This window comes from Chrysemys picta, chromosome 7, assembly GCF_011386835.1.
Source record: "Chrysemys picta bellii isolate R12L10 chromosome 7, ASM1138683v2, whole genome shotgun sequence".
NCBI classification, from domain to species: Eukaryota; Metazoa; Chordata; order Testudines; family Emydidae; genus Chrysemys; species Chrysemys picta.
In genome coordinates, this window is record NC_088797.1 from 2,034,013 (window position 1) to 2,055,979 (window position 21,967).

General features: G+C 42.7%; 1 protein-coding gene across 36 annotated transcripts in view; it reads right to left on the reverse strand.

The window, feature by feature from the left end:
• Window positions 1–21,967, reverse strand: part of CFAP20DC (CFAP20 domain containing) — a 170,734-nt gene that overhangs the window by 39,226 nt on the left and 109,541 nt on the right. For all 36 annotated transcript variants that reach the window (XM_065550614.1, XM_005295931.5, XM_065550602.1 and 33 more), the window contains one exon: window positions 12,797–13,000. In XM_065550614.1, coding sequence (XP_065406686.1) covers window positions 12,797–13,000 — 204 coding nt within the window. The remainder of the gene's footprint in view (window positions 1–12,796; window positions 13,001–21,967) is intronic.

Consider the following 21,967-nt stretch of genomic DNA (forward strand, 5'->3'; position numbering starts at 1 on the left):
TCTAGCACCCATTGAAATCAATGCGTGTTTACGTGCCGAGGTGCTTTTGAAAATCTCACTAGGTGCTTAAGTATCTTTAAAATCTGGCCTGGAGTATCCTACCATCAGGTGGGCTTCCTGTTTCCATCAAGGGAGTGACTGAGCTGTGTAAATGGAATCATCATTTTCCTTTTCATCTCTTGTTGGGAACAGCTGCAGGCACGTACGAGGAAGCCCAGAATGTCTAGGAGTGCTGAGGTGACAGATATAGAGGTGGTGTATCTGAATCAGTATTTGCATCTGCCACTGGCATAGTATATTAGCATGAATATTTTTGAGGCAGTGTCTTTCCATAGGGGACCAACTGGGGTAGTCAGGGCAGGAAGGAAAAGAGGTCTCATGGTGGTCACTTAACTGTTTCCACTTATAGTTCAGGCATTATTCCTAAGTGCCTCTTGTCATGCATTCACAGGGTCAGGTCTATGCCCTGGCCTTCAACCAGTCTCCTGGGAATATCCCTTTAGTGGACCCCAGAGATCCACACTGTTCTGCAAGAGCAGGTCTGTAGTCTCCATGACTCTGAAACGAGCCCTTTCTGCCACAGTGTTGCACTGGGAGCTCATGTTCAATTGCATGTCTGAAAGTCTTTGGACTAGCATCAGGAAAGTGGGCTTAGGACAGAGTGTATATTGGGGAAGCCATGGCTTCTTCAGGCCCTCTTTCCGTGAACTCCATCTTCGCTCTTCCCCATCCCTTTGTCTATCAGTCCCAAATCCATCATTCACATGTGTAGGTTCTATTCAGTTCTTGTTAATGATTCTGGTTTCCATCCAGACACATAGGTGGCTCAAACACCCCATTGCTTTTCTTTCCACTCAAAGTATGGCTGTACAAAGCCCACAGGAAGACTGAGGTACGTATGTGGATCACAAAAACATTTTTAAAATTCCCACATTCTTAAGAATATAAGAACGGCCACACTGGGTCAGACTAAAAGTCCATCTAGCCCAGTATCCTGTTTTCTGACAGTGGCCAATGCCAGGTGCTTCAGAGGGAATAAACAGAACAGGAATCATCAAGTGATCCATCCCCTGTCACCCATTCCCAGCTTCTGGCAAACGGAGGCTAGGGACACCATCTCTGCCCATTCTGATGAACACACATACAATACTTTTTCTAAAATACTCTCTTCCTAGCCAAACATTTACTACTTTGCTTTCAGGAACATGGCTGTCTGGGAATATTCATTCTCTGGCCATTTAATCCCCAAAGAGAGGAAATGGAGGTTCCTGAAACTATGTCAGCTCTACAGGGTGACAAGTGGTTGGCTTACATAGGTTAGTGTGCCTGGGTCCCAGTTAAAAGAAAACTGTATGTACCGACATGTATGCGTCAGTAAAAGGCTCTGCTAGAGGGGAGGCAGCGGGAAAGGCTCCAGCAGTGGGACACTACACTGCTAAAAATAACCGTGGAGACAGGGAAGCACTGCTTGGTTGTGTAGACAGCAATGTGGGATACATATTCTAAGGCAGTGGTGCTCAATGTATTTACCATTGTGGGTTGCATATGCAGCTCCCGCTGTGTTATGTGGGATGCACAATACAGTAGAGCCTCAGAGATATGAACACATCGGGAATGGAGGTTGTTCATAACTCAAATATTCGTAACTCTGAACAAAACGTTATGGTGGTTCTTTCAAAAGTTTACAACTGAACATTGACTTCATACAGCTTTGACATTTTACTACGCAGAAGAAATACGCTGTTTTCCCTTAATTTTTTTAGTAGTTTACATTTAACACAGTACTGTACTGTATTTGCTTTTTTTTTCTCTCTGCTGTTGCCTGATTGTGTACCTCCAGTTCCAAATGAGGCGTGTAGTTGTGTGTGTGTTCATAACGCTGAGGTTCTACTGTATATCTATACGACACCTCTACCCTGATATAATGCGACCTGATATAACACAAATTCGGATATAACGCGGTAAAGCAGCGCTCGGGGGGGGGGCGGGGTTGCGCACTCTGGCAGATCAAAGCAAGTTTGATATAACGCGGTTTCACCTATAACACAGTAATATTTTTTGGCTCCCAAGGACAGCGTTATATCGGGGCAGAGGTGTAGTTGTATATTTACAAAAAAAAAAAAAAGTTTAGTGCTTGTTATATGACAGCAATACAATTCAAATCGATATCGTACCTTTCATTACAACACTGCCAAATATCTATCAAGAGCATTTTAAATTAGCAAAGTCAGTCAAAACATTAACTGTTAAAATTAATTAATTTCCTGTAAGGGTGGCATGGCGTGGTGTATTGCCACCCTCACTTCCGTGCTGCTGCTGGCGGCATGGTTGGGGTGAGCTCCTGGAGTCTGCCTCCAAAGATAGGGAGCCCTGACTGATGTGAGCCCCCCCCAGCCAGAGACTGCACCCCCTGCACCCAACCCCACTCAGGGCCTGCCCCTCAGCCCCTCCCCAGACTGCCCTCAATCACCCAACCTTCCTGGGACTGTCCTGCCAGCATCCAGACCCTCCCTCCAACACTGGGCTGGCACACGTGTCCCTGCAGAGACAGGGTGCCCTGTCCAGGGCAGAATGATGCCCCCCACCCCCAGGAACTTCTGCCTCCAACATCCAGTCCCCACCCAGGGACTGCCTCCCAGCACCTACCTCAGCACGCAGTCCCCTAAGGACTGCCTCCTCCACCACTCAACCCCCCCCATCCAGGGACTGCCTCCAGTCAACAGTCCCTCCGACCTAAAGTCTGTTCTCCATATACCAGTGGCATCCCCCTCCCCATGGCCCTAGACCCCTGCACCCTCTGGTCTTCTACCTCTGCTGCAGAGCTCAGTTGTGCAGCCTGCCCTGCCTGCCTGCTGCTGAGATCTTAGTGCCGGGGCGCCTGTTCCAGCCAGGGTCACTGAACCCGGGATCCTGTGGGGAGCACTGAGCACCCTGATCCTGGGAAGGGGGGGCACTGACACTGGGTCCAATCCTGTACTGCCCCATTTTTGTACCCCCTGCTGGCTCTGCGCCCAAGGCAAGTGCTCCTCCCGCACCTGCCGTAGTTATGGCCCTGATGATGTCACATGGGCCGCAGCTGTGTGCTGATTGGGCCACAAGCGGCCCGTAAGCAACAGGTTGACAACGACTGCTTTAGAGCCTAGGTGTGTCTTTACTGTACTTGCCTAAGCAACGCTTCACCATCTACACTACTATTTCTATCAGTGCTAGGGGGGCATGCAGTGTATTTACGTTACACACTGCCGTACGGCGTGTGCAGTGTAGACATACCCTAAGAATGGAAGGATTGTGAGATTCTGTCCTGACACAGGTAAGAACAAGAGACCTAGCATTGGAGAGGGGGTGCAGTCAGAGAGACCAGCTAGCCCTGTAACTATGATAAAGATGGATTAATGATACTCAGTTCCGTGACACCTTAGAGATCAGGGTCTGCATCTTGCCGAACCCTTCTTGAGTTGAGAACACTAGCTTTTCTTGTAACTCAACTCCTAGGTGAACAGACCTCCGAGGGAATGAGGAAGCTTTGCTTTAAATTTATTGTGAACTTGCGTGCCTAGAGACCTTGAGAGGCCCCTGGAGATGCTGTGGTAAGTGTGTTATTTAAGAATAGCAATCATCACTACCAATACCTTTGTGAACAGGCTAGCGAGTGGAGAACAGATGCATGGTTATGTAGTGATAGTGTCAATTTTAATTGGTTAGCCAAAAAATGGATGATTATTGGGTTGGATCTGAATACACAGATGATAAGCAGCGGCTCTAATATAGCACTTCTCATCCAGATAAGCTTCTGCTAGGTACATCAGTATCTGCTGGGGACATATATATGATAGTGCAAGCCAGTCTCCATCCTGAATTTCATCTTCATCAACCTTTTCTGGCTTTTGAGAAATCAGATGGCCAAGACTCCTTCCCCGGATTTTTTTTGTTACGATGAAGAATACAGAGTAGAGCCCTGAGCATCTTTTGTTGTGAGAGACAAGCTCGACTGCTGCTATTTCTAGGAGATAAGAAAGCTTCTTCAATCTGGCTGAGTACTTGTCAACTCCCAAGGTTGGAGACAGAATGACAAAGGGGATGTAGAGGATCTCTAGACAGCGAATGCTGCACTGCTGTCTAAAATTGACTGGCACCAACTGTCTGAGAAATGGGGTATCCTGCCAGCAAGGCCTATTTTTGGGTGGAGGCAGGCAGGATACAGACATTTTGACTTTTTGGAATAGGAGGCTGAAGTGTACAGCTGCAAATATTCCACAGGATTGTGCAACACCTTTATGTGTATTTCATCTCTCTGAAAAGGTCAAGCGGGATGCAATGTACAATATTTTCATTTTCAAAATACTTGTATTTTTTAATTCTACATCAATATTCTATTACTGATTTGGAATCTAAGCAATTTGTAATTTTTCATATTTTATAAAGCCTTACAAATCACCTTCAAGGTAAAATTCAATGTTTAAAAAAATATCTACATCTGACAGCTATGCTGGGTAATGTACAGTACCTAAAACTATTTTATTCCTTTTGGGCTGTCACAGTTTAGAACAGCTGCTAAACAACTTATATTTCAACAATTTCTTTTCACAGCATAGATATTACATTTCAGTTCTTGGAAAACGATCATTAGCCATAAAATTCAGTTTTTAGTAGATCAATTTTATAGTTGTATAAGAACATCTGTTCATTTGTTTTAACTGCAGCTTAGCAATATGATCTATATATCTTTGCAGTTCAGAAGGGTTTTTTTTTGAACCTCATTAAAGCCAAAAATAGGTGGACATCTTTTAAATGAAGCTGAAAATCAGACTAAAACATGCAAAATGATGGAAAATTTAAAGTCACAAAAAACATGTTACAAGTAAACTATTACATACATTTACTAGGTAACATACTTATATGCTATACTACTTTATAGAAAATAAAGTGTATTCCAAAAATGAAAGGATATAAAATATGCCTTCTGGTGGTGCTGTTGCTATAGATTACATCAAGGGACAAAGAGGTTATATAAAATTACCCAGCATTTAGAACAAAAAGGCTTACTTCTTGGGGAAGAGCTGTTGATAATTTTTGTGGAAAAATAGGAATAGACTTAATGGGGGAATATGATTTGCAAAAAACATTATCAATTTAATAGAGAGGAAAAGATGTTAATGCTTTAAATCAACAGAAGGAGGCTACCTAGAAATGAAGTAATCTCTCAAGGTTAATCATGGCTAGGGACAATTTTTCAGATTGTCCTTAATTTTATAAAGTATAATGTACAGATTAGTTCTAATTTGATTCCTATACATTGTGCAGATGAACCCTGCTGAGGTGTACTAATGGAAGATGGATGCAGGTACACTGTAGCTTTTCTGTGGTTTGCACATAAATATAATTTTTATTAAGGTCCTGATTGTTAGCATCTGCAGCTCCCCCTGACTCTCTGGGACTGATTTTCAGTAATGAAAATAATCCCCGTGTAAATATGAACTAGCTTTTAGTTATACAAATTCTGAACTTCAACACAGAATGGAAGCTGAAGAAATGAAGGCCTTTATTCATGTAGGGTGACATTCATCTGTAGCCATACAGCAGAACAATGCAAGGAAGAGAGAACAGTCTGCAAACGCTTTCTGCTCACTTCAGAAGGGGGCTCCACGTGGACTCCAAATAGGCTGAATTTTGATCTGTCAGTTACCCTGAGTGACCATGGAGTAGCACAAGTATACTGCACACTTGAGTTTTGCTTAATGTCTGGATTCAATGACAACTCTGTCCAGTAGCTAAGGGATATTAGTTCATAGATTAATTGATGTTAAAGCTGTTAGATCATCTAGCCTGAACTCTTGCATATACTGCCATTAAATTTCACCCCGTTACCCCTGTACTGAGCCCAATAACTTGTGTTTGACCAAAGTATCTTCCAGGCTGGCATCCAGTCTTAATCTGGAGATATAAAGAGATTAACCTTGTTCCAATGGTTAATCAGCCTCCCTGTTAAAAATGTGTGCCTTATTTCTAATTCGAATTTGTCTGAGTTCAGCTTCCCCCCACTGGTTGCTATGCCTTTCTCTCCTCGACTGAAGAGCTTTTAGTACCTTGTATTTGCTCCCTGTGAAGATACTTATACACTGTAATCAAGTCACTTCTCAATCTTCTTTTTGATAAACTAAACAGACTGATGCTAAGTCTCTTGCTGTAAGGCATTTCCTCTAACCCTGGAATAATTTTTGTGGCTCTTTTCTGCACCCTCTCCAATTTTTCAACATCCTGTTTAGGATGTGGACACCAGAATTATATGCAATGTTTTAATATCTGTCTCACCAATGCCATACACAGAGGTAAAATCACCTCCCTGCTTCTACTCACCATTCCACTGTTAATACACCCCAGGACCACATTAGCCCTTTCTGCCACAGCATTGCACTGGGAACTCATGTTCAACTGTTTGCCCACTATGATCCCTAAATCCTTTTCAGAGCCCCCATCCCGAAGGTATGGCCTGGAGTCTTTGTTCCTAGACTGCATTTGGTTGTATTAAAATACATTTTGTTTGTGCTGAGCTTGCCAACGGGTCTAAATCACTCTGACTAACTTCCCTGTCCCTCATCATTATTTTCCATGCCACCAATCTTTGTGTCTTCAACAGTGATTTTATATTTATTTCCAGATCATTGATACAAATGTTGAACAGCATGGGGCTTAGAACTGATCCCTGCATCATTTGATAATTTCCTGATGACAACTACTTTTTGGGATCTGCAAAAAGAACAGGAGTACTTGTGGCACCTTAGAGACTAACAAAGGTGCCACAAGTACTCCTGTTCTTTTTGCGGATACAGACTAACACGGCTGCTACTCTGAAACCTTTTTGAGATCTGTTAGTTAGCCAGTTTTTAAATCAATGTAAAATGTGCTTTATTGATATTATACAGTGCTAATTTGTTAATGAAAATGTCATACGGTACTAAATCAAATGCTGTACAAAATCCTAAGTATATTAATAACCGCTACAAAACAACTTGATCAACCAACCATGTAATCCCATTGTGACGCTGGCAAACTAGGTGTCAGCTCATGCCAAAGCCCCAGGCCTCACGGAATGTTTACAAACGATGGCTGGAAGCCAGGCCAATTCACTTATTAGCATAACTCAAAGTGATTGTTAAATGGATAAGAGTGTATTTGGTGTTTAAACTCCATGAAAACTAATGGGATGTTACTTGCATTGTTTTCATGTACCTGTATCCTATTATAATACAGTAGCAATCATTTACATTATGTATACCCCTGTAATTAAATAACCCATCAAACGAGAAAGAAGCCTTGTGGAATTCAAATGAAAAACTTTAACAGAAAAGTGCTAAATTTCAAAGCAAGTGGTGATTGTGTGATATAACTGGAGGTCAAAGACTCTAAATGCATTTCTCATTCTCCGTCATCAAAGGAAGAGCCAACGTGGGCGGTGACCCTGTCAGATTGTTTTCTGTGAGAAGAAGCTACAAGTAGGGATTCAGGGAAAGATCCTTCATCTCTGGACTGTTTGGATTCTAACAGGGTGGAATAACTGAACAAAGAGTTATTCTGGGTAGCCCTGAGAGACTTTTGGGAAACTGGCAGATAACTACATCTCTGCTGCCGTTTGGAATTATAGACTGTGACTCACCTGTACATATATTTTACCTGCTTTAATCTCTCAATAACTCTCATTTCCTTTTCTTAGCGAAGAAACGTTTAGTTAGATTACTATAGAATTGGCTACCAACGTTGTCTTTGGTGTCAAATCTAAGGTACCAATCAATCTGGGGCAAATGAGTAGTCTTTGGGTCTGGGAGCAACCTAAATGTGATGTGATTTTTGGTGTAAGTGATCATTATCACTCAGTCCAGGTGGCAAGATAGATTGGAGGGCCTAAGGGGACTGTTTGTGACTCCATGGTAAGACTGGTACAGTAATCCAGGAGTTCTCACTTGTTACTGGGTTGGTGAAATCTAATTATAGAATATACCACCAATTTGGGGTATCTTCCCTATTTTGTGACAGTGTGCCCTCATCAAAGCATTAAATCAGGTTTGTTTGACTACACCTATTTTCTATAAAACCACATTGACTGGCATTAATTATATTTCCATCCTTTAATTCTTTTATCAGCTGAATCACGTAACAGCTTTTCCGTATTTTGCCAGGGATTTTAACTGGCCGATTACCTGGATTATCCTGCTTGCCCTTTTGGAATATTGGCACTACATTAGCACTCTTCCAGCCTTCTGGTATTTCTCCAATATTCCAAGATTTATTAAAAATTAACATCAGCAGGCCAGAGATCTCTTCAACAAACTCTTTTAGGTGTATTGGTGCAAGCTATCCAGACCTTATGTTTTAAAAATGTTTATCCCTAGTGGTGCTGTTTAACATCCTCCTTAGTTACGAATGGACTGCAAAGTAATTCATCATCCTCATAAAAACAACAAGGAGTCTGGTGGCACCTTAAAGACTAACAGATTTATTTGGGCATAAGCTTTCGTGAGTAAAAACCTCACTTCTTCGGATGCATAGAGTGAAAGTGGTAACTTTCACTCTATGCATCCGAAGAAGTGAGGTTTTTACTCACAAAAGCTTATGCCCAAATAAATCTGTTAGTCTTTAAGGTGCCACCAGACTCCTTGTTGTTTTTGTAGATACAGACTAACACGGCTACCCCCTGATACTTGTCATCATCCTCATGTGATACAAGTACATTATCCTTCTTTCCAAATACATAAGTATATAACAGTCGATGATTTCTGACCACTTTCTAGTAGATGTAAGTCCACACCCCAAAAGCTATGATCAAAATTGGCACTAAATGGCACCCTGGCAGCTAGCTCAGAAAAGACAACAATAATTGAATGAATGGGCATGGATATAAACTACCATGTTATTGCTACAGGATGTTCCCCTAGGCTCAGGCTGAGGTATGTTGTTAGGGCAGTGTAAGGAAGGGGCTGGGTGGGTATATGAAGACTTTCAATTTCTAGTGATACAAGGTGGGCGATGTAATCTCTTTTATTGGACCAATGTCTGTTGGTGAGAGAGACAAGCTTTCAAGCCGTACAGCGCTCTTCCTTCAGCTGTGGCTCGAAAGCTTGTCTCTTTCACCAACAGACGCTGGTTCAATAAAAGATATGACCTCGCACCCCTTATCTCGCTGACATCCTGGGACTGACATGGCTACAGCAACACTGCATAAAATTTCTAGTGATGTCCAGCTGTCATTTTTCAGAAACATTACATCCGCTTTCTAAATTAAAACAAAACAAAAAACCTCCCACTACAATCTAACAACCTTAAAACCCCACTGCCCAGTTTGCAGAGAGTAGAGCAGACGACTACACAAAGCTGCACAGATTAGACTCCCAAATTCATTTCTTGGATCTTGCATGCTTCAGGTGTTTGAAATATTATTTTTAATTGAGTTTGGTCTTCATTTAAAAACCTTGAGAAATCTGTCTCTGCCAAAGTTCAATACATTTCCTTATAGGTTTGATTTACGTAGACAGAGATGGCTACAAAAGACTATTCTGAATAACTACAGCTATATCTAATTACAATTTTAAATGACTAATTAATTATATCTAAACACTTTTTTAACTGAAGACATTAGTCTGAAACGTTCAGAAGATGATCAAAGTAGTGGGATCAAAGAACACTCTTTGCATTTATGCCATGCTTTGCTAAATATCGGAAAAGTACATTTTATAGTAAAAGTTTTCTTTCTTTTAATCATGGTAATACATGTAAAACCAAATTTGACATGTCTAAATAACCTTATCAATTTCCTGATAATTACTCAAAAATTAATGAGTTTTATATGTTCTTCATTTACCTGAAACCGACTGGTCCAATCCTGCAGACTTACTCATACAAGCAGTTCCATTCAGCTCAATGGGACTGCTCATGCGAATAGGCACTTAAGGATCAGGCTCTTTGCATGGGTCTAATCAAGTGAATACTAAGACAACTAAATGTTGGACTTGGGACGCAAGGAAGTGCACAGTGTCAGTGTTCTACGAACAATTAGATAAAAGGTTTATCTGCCTTCCCCCAAAATACTAGTTTGTAAATCAGACTTTTATTAGGACAGTAACAAATTTATCAATACATTTCTGTTCACTTTAGAACTCTACTCTCTAGTCCACCACAAAGCTATAATGCAGCATTGATCATTCATTATGGAAGTCTGCTACAATGATTCTGCATTCTGGCAAATCCCAGTCCACATATATGCCCCGTGTGGTCGCTGGTTGTTACATAAATTAGAGCATTACTCAGGTCTCAATAATTTATGGTGGGGACTGGCCCCAGTGCACCTAATGCAAGACTGGGTCTGCACCTGAGGGTTGTTCTGCGTTATTTCTTATCCACAGGGCATTTTCAATGTTTATTATGGTTTCAGCTACTACTACCTTGCCACAAAAAGTGGGACTGTGCTAATAAAATCTGTGGATGACACAAAATTGGGGGTATTGCCAATATGGAGGAGGACTGGAATATCATATAAAAAGATTGGGATGACCTTGAAACCTGGAGTAATAGAAATGAGATGAAATTTAATAGTGGATGATACAAGGTCATGCACTTAGAGATTAATAACAAGAATTTTGCTATAAGCTGGGGATTTACCAATTGAAAATGACAGAGGAGGAGAAAGACCTGTGTGTATTGATTGATCACAGGATGACTATAAGCCGCCAATGTGATAAACCCATGAAAAAGGCTAATGCAATCTTAGGATGCATCAGGCGAGGTATTTCCAGTAGAGACAGGGAAGTGTTAGTACCATTATACAAGGCACTGGTGAGACCTCATCTGAATACTGTGTGCAATTCTGGTCTCCTGTGTTTAAGAAAGATGAATTCAACTGGAACAGGTGCAGAGAAGGGTCACTAAGATGATCAAAGGAATGGAAAACTTACCTTATGAGAGGAGAGTTTGACTTGTTTAGCCTAACCAAATGAAGGCTGAGGGGAGATATGATTGCTCTTTATAAATAGATCAGAAGGATAAATATCAGGGAGGGAGAGGACTTATTTAAGTTAAGTGCCAATGTGGACACAAGAACAAATGGATATAAACTGGCCATCAACAAGTTTAGGCTTGAAATTAGATGAAGGTTTCTAACCATCAGAGAAGCGAAGTTCTAGAACAGCCTTCCAAGGGGAGCAGTGAGGGTAAAAAACCTAACTGGCTTCAAGACTGAGCTTGATAAATGTATGGAGGGGAAGGTATGATGAAACTGCCTACAATGGCCTATAGCCGTTCTGCAACTGCTAGTGGCAAAAATCCTCAATGGCTGGTGATGGGACATTAGATGGGGAGGGCTCTGAGTCACTACAGAAAATTCTTTCCCACGTGTCTGGCTGTTGGGTCTTGCCGAAATGTTCAGGGTCCAACTGACTGCAATATTTGGGGTCGGGAAGGAATTTTCCTCCAGGTCAGATTGGCAGAGATCCTGGAGGATTTTTGCTTTCCTCTCCAGAATGGGGAGCAGATCTCTTGCAGATTTAAGCTAATGTAAATGGTAGATTCCCTGTAACTTGAAGTCTTTAAACCATGATTTGAGGACTTCAGTAACTCAGTCAGAGGTTAGGGGTCTATTACAGGAGTGGGTGGGCGAGGTTCTCTGGCCTGCAATGTGCAAGAGGTCAGACTAAAATCAGTGGTTCTCAACTTATTTAGCATTGTGGGCCGCATATCACTGGGTGATGGGGCAGCCCAGACCTGACTGCGCCGGGCAGCTAGGAACACATGCGGGCCACAGTGTGTTACCTGGGCCACAGAGGCTGGGTGGCAGGGCAGTGGCAGTCCAAACCCTGACCCTGGACACCCACCAACAGGGCTGGCAGGCTGCCAGCCCCGGACCTCCTATCCTGTGAGGCCAGCCAGCCCGGAGCCCCAAACCCCCACTGCATGGGGCCGGCTGGCTGCCCTGGATCTTGGAGCTTGTGGGACCAGGGGCCAGCACTGGATCCCGGAGCCCACGGGGCCAGCCGGGAACCCTGGACCCCAGATCCCCACTGTGTGGGGCTGGGTGGCAGCCCCAGACGCCCAACCCTGGGGGGCCATTGGGCTGGCCTTTAGCACACAGCTGAGCTGGGTTGCAGCTGTGTGCTAATTGGGCCACATGCAGCCTGCGGGCTGCGAACTGCTGGACTGATCATGATGATCCCTTCTGGCCTTAAAGTCTATGAGTCTATTAAATAAAAACTAGAAGTGTTTAGATAAGTGGACTAAGAAGTTGTCTAACTTTATGTAGCTTCTGTAAGTATCTTTGTATGATTGCTGAAATGTTGTTCTGTGACTACACAAATGATGTCCTGTCCTTTAAACAGATCATTGCTGAGTGGTTAGATTGTGCCATCAGAAAAATATAATCGTTTGCCATTGTTCAGGATGCAAGCCAGCTGTTGGCTGGTATATTTGGGTCTGAATTCTGAAACCAGTTTTGAATTTAAGAACCCACATTGCACATCTGCAGGTTGTTCCCACTATCATGGCACACTGCAAAGGCTATTTATTTTCTCAGGCTTTGGAGAGAGATGGGTTTATTTTTTGTGGGGGAGGGTGCTGGTGTGTTGGCTGCTGGTTCATTTTGATGATTTTGTTTTAAAATGGGCGCCAAAAGCGCTTAAAGTATGAGAGAGATACCATTGTATTGACACCCACAGGAATTTTAATTAAGAAAGTCTACTGTACCTCAAAATTAGTGAAGACTTTTACTGAACATTCATATACACGTTTTTAGAGCACTCTAAGATCGGTTTAAACTTACTGGTGGGAGACAAGAGTTCCATGTTGTTGTGTCATCACTGCTTGTACTGATGCTGACATTACAGTTGTCAATCTGAGATGCACTCAGTCCATGTGAGATCCCATTATCCTCTAGCTCTTCGTTTTGTTGTCTCTTCATACTAGCCAACATCTGTAGTTCAGATGCACTCAATCTGCTTGGCTGGTAGTTTCTCCAGTCATACTCCTGCGAAATAAAATTGCACATGCAACATTTAATAATCTAGAAAGGATAATGGAAGAGAATACATGAACAAAACAGATCGTTTGGATAAGCATCAAATATATTTTCAAGAAGAAACTAACCTAGAAGGAGAAAAGCAAAATATTTCTTAGACAGGGTTAATGAACAGACTCCTGGTTCCACTCTGAAGATCAAGCATAAATACTTCCACAGATTCATAGATAAGAAGCAACATAAAAACAAATACTGCTATGGAGGGCAGGTTGAATCAACAGTGCGTGGCGAATCTGCTGTTCCTCATATAGTGCGTGGTGAATCTGCTGTTCCTCATATAGACTACAATAAGGTTTAGACAAGAAAAATCAAGGTATCTAAAATGTCCACATTCCAATCTTAACTTGGACTCAACCACACGTTTACCATGATGTCATAAAGGTCACAAAAATGAAAATGTATGTCGTTTGACACAAACTATAGCAAGCACAGGGTTTTTATGACAGATCTGGATTCTGGAAAGATATATTGGCCACTTGGTAGCATAAAGTGACCTTTATTTTAAAATGTACATTTTAGTTCATCATATTTTTAATTACTTAAAAGGTTGGTTCATAGGATTTCTAAAGAGCTGCAAACATCCATTAGCTATTGTGTGGCCTGCACTACATTCGTGAGGCTGACCTGTGGCACACGTGGAAATCTCTGATAGAAATGTGAAAGCTCACCATTACCTGTGTTGAAATAGGCTTTTCAGAGAAAACTAAAGTTTCTGTATGTGAATACCACCTAGCACTTTGTGGGTGTTACTTGTACATAAATAATAATAATAATAACAACGAGCAAAGAGACACATATCAAAGGTTTGTCATTGACTTACTAGCTGTGTTTGAAAAAGTTGAGGGGGCAGCAAGTTTAAATGTTCCAGCTTACAAAGCTTTTTTCAAGAACGAACTGCCAGGAAATAACTAGTTGTCAACTCAACAAGATCTTGATGTTCTGAAATATATTTGGTCTTATATATTTCAGCTTTTTGCCATTGTGATTTTTAGAGTTGGGTGCATTTTGCTGGGCATAATTTGGGGCACTGTGACTCCATCAATGGGATGAGAGCACTGTAGGATGTTTCTTTTTTTTAAACTGTTATTATATGGAAAGTTTGAGCTAATGCAACAGTCAGGCTCAAAAAATGGTAAGATTAGCTTAATTAGATGAGGTGTTAAAAAAATAATAAATAGGTTCTCTTTATTTGCCTCTAGTTTTTGAGCTTGACTGTTGCATAGCATCCAAAAATTACAAAAGATTTAGCTCAGACTTTCCATATTATAATAGTAAAACAGTGATCACCCTTAAAAATGTTTCGTTTGCCAACAGAGACCATAATTTCTTCACTGTAATTAAAATAGGAAACAACATTATCTTGGACACCATTGGGTGGTAGCTGTTGACTCTTTAATGGTGACCACAATGCTATGTACCTAGGGTTACCATATTTCAGCAAGCAAAAAAGAGGACGGGAGGAGCCCCGCCCTAGCCCCGCCCCTCCCACTTCCCGCCCCCCCAGAACCCCCAACCCTCCCCCCGTTCCTTGTCCCCTGACTGCCCCCTCCTGGGACCCCTGCCCCTAACTGCCCCCCAGGACTCCACTCCCTATCTAAGCCTCCCTGCCTCTTGTCCCCTGACTGCCCCAACCCTTATCCACACCCCCACCCCCAGACAGACCCCTGGGACTCCCACGCCCCATCCAACCACTCCCCACCCCCTGACAGCCCCCCCCAGAACTCCCAACCCATCTAAACCCCTCTGCTCCCTGTCCCCTGACTGCTCCGATCCCTCTCCGCACTCCTGCCCCCTGACAGCCCCCCCCAGAACTCCCAACCCATCTAAACCCCTCTGCTCCCTGTCCCCTGACTGCTCCGATCCCTCTCCGCACTCCTGCCCCCTGACAGCCCCCCCCAGAACTCCCAATCCATCTAAACCCCTCTGCTCCCTGTCCCCTGACTGCTCCGATCCCTCTCCCCACTCCTGCCCCCTGACAGCTCCCCCCCAGAACTCCCAGCCCCCCACCCCCCCGCTCCTTGTCCCCTGACTGCCCCCTCCTGGGACCCCTGCTCCTAACTGCCCTCCAGAACCCCACCCCCTACCTAAGACTCCCTGTTCCTTGTCCCCTAACTGCCCCCTCCTAAGACCCCCCCCCCAACTGCCCCCCAGGATCCTACCCCCTACCTGTACCCTGACTGCCCAAAACTTTCTCCACTCCCCCCAAAAAGCCCCCCCCCGTTTCTTGACTGCCCCCTCCAGAACCTCCCTGCCCCTTCTCCTGCCCCCTGGCCCCCTTACTCTGCTGCTCAGAACAGGGTGTTGGGCTCTGTGCCAGCCGAGCCGGACACGTGGCTGCGCTCCCCAGCACAACAAAACCCGGTCCCTGGCCCTGCACAGTGCTGCCGGACCGGGCTGCAGGGGAGAGCTGCCGGCTCAGAATGCAGGGCGGATCCGGCTCCTCTACAGCTGCTCCGGAGTCCAGCCCGGGACTTTCCTGCAGCCCTCCCAGCCGCTCACTCTGCTCTGCCGGGGGAGGGGCGAATCCCGGACATTTTGAGTGCTTTACAAATTCCCCCCGGACGCTATTTTTAGCACAAAAAGGAGGACATGTCCGGGTAAATCCGGACGAATGGTAACCCTAATGTACCTACTGTCTTTGAAACTGAATATTAAAGCAATAGCATTCTAGAAACTGAGTTAAAAGTAAGGCCATGTCTGCTGTCTGATCATTTTGTAAAAAAAGGGTTTGTCCCTGTGTCCTTCACCCAAACTTCCCTTACCCCTGTTGTTGTGTAGTGTGCTGCATGCTGTGTAGTTGTGCTTCAGTACACAGGGCCATATCCCAGCACTCATTTTTATGAGGCAGTGGTGTACTATCCGCATAATCCTGCCGTGTCTGGCTCTGCACTGAGCTAATCGATCCTGAGGACAATAAAACCTAGAATGGAAGGGGAGCAGAGGGACAATAATGCTGTTCCTGGCAACAATCCTGTATTCCATAAAGGACTCTTTTTCAGAGGTACTGGTAATCATCCAAGACAGAGGAATGCACCACATGGAGCTCTAAATCATTTTCTTTGTTGAGTGATATGTAATCATCTCTAGTGAAAGTGATCCATTTTACAGTTGGTTGCATGTGAAAAGCTAAGCAGTATGGGTACAAATCTAGGAGATCCAATTTCCCTTTCTTTCTTGATCTCTTTAAAGAGAGGGAAAGTTGCTGACAGTGTGCAAAATCTTTTGAAACTTGTACTGTATATCTCAGGCGTCTGCAGAGCCCAGTACTTGAGCCCATATCATCATCTTTTAATAAATCAGGCCCTTAGATGTTTACAGAAATGTTTAAAAGCAAATGTGAAGCTTATTGAAGGTGCCAGTTTGATGGCATTGGAGGCTGATATATCTCTCAACACAACAAACACAATATAAGTGTCAAGGCAAGTTTCCTTGCACTGCCTCACCAGTGTGCCTCAAATCCAGCCTGATGGGACGGCCTGTCATGTGAGAGTTTACCAAAACATCACTGGTGAAATGACTAGTAAGGATGACAGCAATTGTTACTTCTGATGTTAAGATCTGTTCATAGGAACTACACTACGATTACTAACTCACTTCGTGGTGCAGCCACTGAAGCGGGTTGCAACACTATGCCATATTGTAGGAATTTAAAGTACCTGAAATCTTCGCCTTTATTTTGGATTCACTTTTTAAGTAAAAAATTTTCAGTCACTTTTGAAGCTCCAACAAACAGCTCTTTAAAAAAATCAAACGAAAACCCACCTTTGAATGAAATTAAAACTTTAGAAGTCCCCATTAGTTCTTAGATTTCCTCTTTTGGGAAGCAGGTATCCCTCCAGCCTCATTTAAAAAGCCAAAGTTCCTGCCCCAAAAAGCATTTTAAATACTTTGATCTAGAGTTTTTCAGCTTTTTGATTCTTCAAGTGCACGTATACACACATTTTGCAGTTTTTCCGAACATACAACAACCAAATAAGCCTTGTCCATTTTCCCAAGTTTATAGTCAATTATGTAATTTTGGCTTTCTTTGTGTCTTTCACCTTTGCTCCTGTTATTGTATTTATTGTCGTTTTACCCTTATCTATTTACCCACCACCTCTGCCAGCCTTTTGTCTTGTGTTGGACGACCTCAATTTGTTTCATTTGTATACAATTTATCAATGTTTTTATGGAGTGTTTGTTTTTAAAGTGTCTTTATATTGTAAAGCACCTGTAGTAGCTTTTGCAGTTGGGAACGGCAGTTTTAGGAATAAATTTATGTTAACCTATTTTAAAAAGTGTAAATTTTATATTAAAATGTTTTTTTTCAGTCCAAGCCTCTTTCATCACTGTCAAGAACTGCTTGACACTCTGATCCAAAGGAGATTTGCATCAAAATAGCAGAATCAATTTAAACAATTTTTGAAAGGGGGAAAATAAATGTGCCTGCAACCTGACAACCAGCAAGCCAAGTTTCAGTCTGAAGTGATCTGAGGTGGTCAAGATATTACTGCAATAAGGGTTTATAATGGAAGGGCACCAGGGGATGACATCTAATTCTAAAGCCTTACTGCTAAAAATTCTCCATTTTTTTATCACACATCTCAAGCCCTTTGCCATATTCCTCTGCAGAGAACACGTCTTTGGATTAACAGATTTTCCTACAAAATAGTCTTAAACACTGGGACACTATTTTCTGACACAGCCAAGTCTTCCATGGTCCATAAGATTTTACATCATTGCAGAATCTGTGGAATCCAGGAGTCAGGGATGTGAACATGCAAGATTACTGTTATCACTTGAGGCTAAATGTGATCTACAAGAATTCCCTTGTTAAGTCCAATGTGGAAAAGTAATGGGACTTAAACAATCTTCTCTATGTTCAGAATAGTCAGATCTCAAACATTTATGGTTAACCAGTGACTTTTAGGAAATCAATGCAGAACTAGCTATATTTGTCCTGATCGGGGAGATTACTTTGGTTTCATACTATTGCACAGAAGTTGAATCAATTTTCTCTATACTTCTCTGATGAACTGATGAATAAGGTCTCCTACCTGAGGAGATGATACTCACCCAGGGCCGGATTTAGGGGCAGACGACCCAGGCAACCTATTTTGTTGTTAGTGACAAAAGGGAAAATAGAATGTTTGAAGTAACATGTTTCACATATTCCGTATGTGGATTCATTTTTCACTAACCTCCTAGAACATTCTGGACCTTTATAGAATCTCATGGAGCCTTTCAGGCTTTCTGAGAACTACATTTTCCTCGAACCTCCTGGAATGTTGCCAGCCATTCCCTCCTGGGTATATATGGGGCGGAGCATTGCCAGTCAGTGAGATATAAATACAGATGTACAGATCCTAGCGTGCAAATTTATCATCTTATATGACAGGGATAAGTCATGCATGTAAATTGTGCATGTAAAGCATGCAAAGTCGTGAAACAGGCTACAAATGCTATAAAAATAAGGTATCCAAAAGTTTAACAAATGGACGGGGGGCTGCCGAAGATGCTCCTTGCCTGGGCTGCTATTTGGTCTAGGGCTGGCCCTCTACTCACCTTTGTGAACTAGCTGTATCTGGACACATTTTAATCCAGAAATTTTTGCACCTGATAGTCTTTCTAAACAATTTTTAAAGGCATCCATTCTTACGATTTCTGGGTAACAACTGTCCTGAACATTCTTGCGTCTGATGAAGTGGGCATTCACCCGCGAAAGCTTATGCTCCAATACTTCTGTTAGTCTTAAAGGTGCCACAGGACCCTCTGTTGCTTTGTCCTGAACATTGTATTTTGAGCTCTAATCCTACAATAGCACAAGCCAGATTCTCTAGACTCTTACAGAATATAATACATATGCAAGAATCTGAACATCAAGACATTAGCGAAAAAACCTGCTTTTCTGTCGATTCTCCCATTGATGAACTTTTTGTTTTATATCACTTGATAATTTTATAGGAACTTCCACCATGTTTGTCAATCCTTTTATGTAATGACTGACTGGCATGGAGTTATTCAGATGGCATGAACTCATGAAACACCTGCAGTCTCTTTCAGAGCACAAATAATAGAATGGTCACTATCCTCCCCCTTTAATTAAGGGGAAACTGCTATTTGTCCTGTCATTTGCCTCTTCTCTTAAGTCTAGACAGAAAGAGCTTACACTGGAATCTTTTGATAAAAATTCAAAACACACAGCACAGTTTTGTCTTTTGAATCTTATTGCGCTTATCTGAAAATATCAAGGTGTTGGCAATTGGTTTCCCTTCCCAGTAATACACTTATTTTTCAGGCCAATAACATGTTTAGAGAAGAGAGGACCGGCCCATTTTCTCTCTCCTTTATCCTTCCCTATAAATTATTAAATAAAAAAAAGTTGGGGGGAAATTATTTTGCCGCTTCAGATACCTACCACATAATACTTTGATAGGATTGATCATTTCTTAGTTGATTTTCAAAGAGAGAATTTGAAAATTGAATTTGAAATGAAGTTCACTTTGTATTTTATAAGGCATTTTTGATGTAAAAATATTTTTGCCATGTACTTAGATTTTTCTAAGCTGAATACTTCAGTTAGTAATTAAAACTTTATCTTGTGTTTCTGTATATCCTCTCCTTATGATATGAAACATTTATTAAGTTCCTAAACTTTTGCTGGATTGACAAAACCTGTTATTTAAAGGCATTTTTTCAGTTTAAAGATGTATGTAATGACATTTGCATTGTACTAGGTTCATGTGATTTATTCAGTATTATTTGAATGTAGTTATACGTGCGGAAAAGTTTAATTACCAGCTATCTACATGGTTTCAATATTACCCAGAGGGCTGTACTTCTTTCTTAATTAAAAAATATTTGAACATAATAATAGAGAACTCTATTAAAACATGAATAAAACATTGCAAGCAACCAGGTCCTTAAAGTTTACTAAGTAGTTTTCAAATCAATTTCATTAAGAGTTGCTTAAGCATTTTTACCAGTGCTCTGTATGAGGTGAACAGAAGAGAATGCTTCTATGTAAACTCTCATTTTGACATGAAACTACCCGTGTCATAAAGCTACTTCACTTCCTTTTGGATTCTCAGAACGCTGAATCATAGAATCATAGAATCATAGAATCATAGAATATCAGAGTTGGAAGGGACCTCAAGAGGTCATCTAGTCCAACCCCCTGCTCAAAGCAGGACCAATTCCCAGCTAAATCATCCCAGCCAGGGCTTTGTCAAGCCGGGCCTTAAAAACCTCCAAGGAAGGAGACTCCACCACCTCCCTAGGTAACGCATTCCAGTGTTTCACCACCCTCCTAGTGAAATAGTTTTTCCTGATATCCAACCTGGACTTCCCCCACCGCAACTTGAGACCATTGCTCCTTGTTCTGTCATCTGCCACCACTGAGAACAGCCGAGCTCCATCCTCTTTGGAACCCCCCTTCAGGTAGTTGAAGGCTGCTATCAAATCCCCCCTCATTCTTCTCTTCTGGAGACTAAACAATCCCAGTTCTCTCAGCCTCTCCTCATAAGTCATATGCTCCAGACCCCTAATCATTTTTGTTGCCCTCCGCTGGACTCTTTCCAATTTTTCCACATCCTTCTTGTAGTGTGGGGCCCAAAACTGGACACAGTATTCCAGATGAGGCCTCACCAATGTCGAATAAAGGGGAACGATCACGTTCCTCGATCTGCTGGCAATGCCCCTACTTATACAGCCCAAAATGCCGTTAGCCTTCTTGGCAACAAGAGCACACTGTTGACTCATATCCAGCTTCTCGTCCACTGTGACCCCTAGGTCCTTTTCAGCAGAACTGCTACCTAGCCATTCGGTCCCTAGTCTGTAGCAGTGCATGGGATTCTTCCGTCCTAAGTGCAGGACTCTGCACTTGTCCTTGTTGAACCTCATCAGGTTTTTTTCTGCCCAATCCTCTAATTTGTCTAGGTCCCTCTGTATCCGATCCCTACCCTCTAGTGTATCTACCACGCCTCCTAGTTTAGTGTCATCTGCAAACTTGCTGAGAGTGCAGTCCACACCATCCTCCAGATCATTAATAAAGATATTAAACAAAACCGGCCCCAGGACCGACCCTTGGGGCACTCCACTTGAAACCGGCTGCCAACTAGACATGGAGCCATTGATCACTACCCGTTGAGCCCGACGATCTAGCCAGCTTTCTATCCACCTTACAGTCCATTCATCCAGCCCATACTTCTTTAACTTGGTGGCAAGAATACTGTGGGAGACAGTATCAAAAGCTTTGCTAAAGTCAAGAAATAACACATCCACTGCTTTCCCCGCATCCACAGAGCCAGTTATCTCATCATAGAAGGCAATTAGGTTAGTCAGGCACGACTTCCCCTTCGTGAATCCATGCTGACTGTTCCTGATCACTTTCCTTTCCTCTAAATGTTTCATAATTGATTCCTTGAGGACCTGCTCCATAATTTTTCCAGGGACTGAGGTGAGGCTGACTGGCCTGTAGTTCCCCGGATCCTCCTTCTTCCCTTTTTTAAAGATGGGCACTACATTAGCCTTTTTCCAGTCATCTGGGACCTCCCCCGATCGCCATGAGTTTTCAAAAATAATGGCTAATGGCTCTGCAATCTCACCCGCCAACTCCTTTAGCACCCTCGGATGCAGCGCATCCGGCCCCATGGACTTGTGCACGTCCAGCTTTTCTAAATAGTCCCGAACCACTTCTTTCTCCACAGAGGGCTGGTCGCCTTCTCCCCATGCTGTACTGCCCAGTGCAGCAATCTGGGAGCTGACCTTGTGCGTGAAGACAGAGGCAAAAAAATCATTGAGTACATTAGCTTTTTCCACATCCTCGGTCACTAGGTTGCCTCCCTCATTCAGTAAGGGGCCCACACTTTCCTTGATTTTCTTCTTGTTGCTAACATACCTGAAGAAACCCTTCTTGTTACTCTTAACATCTCTTGC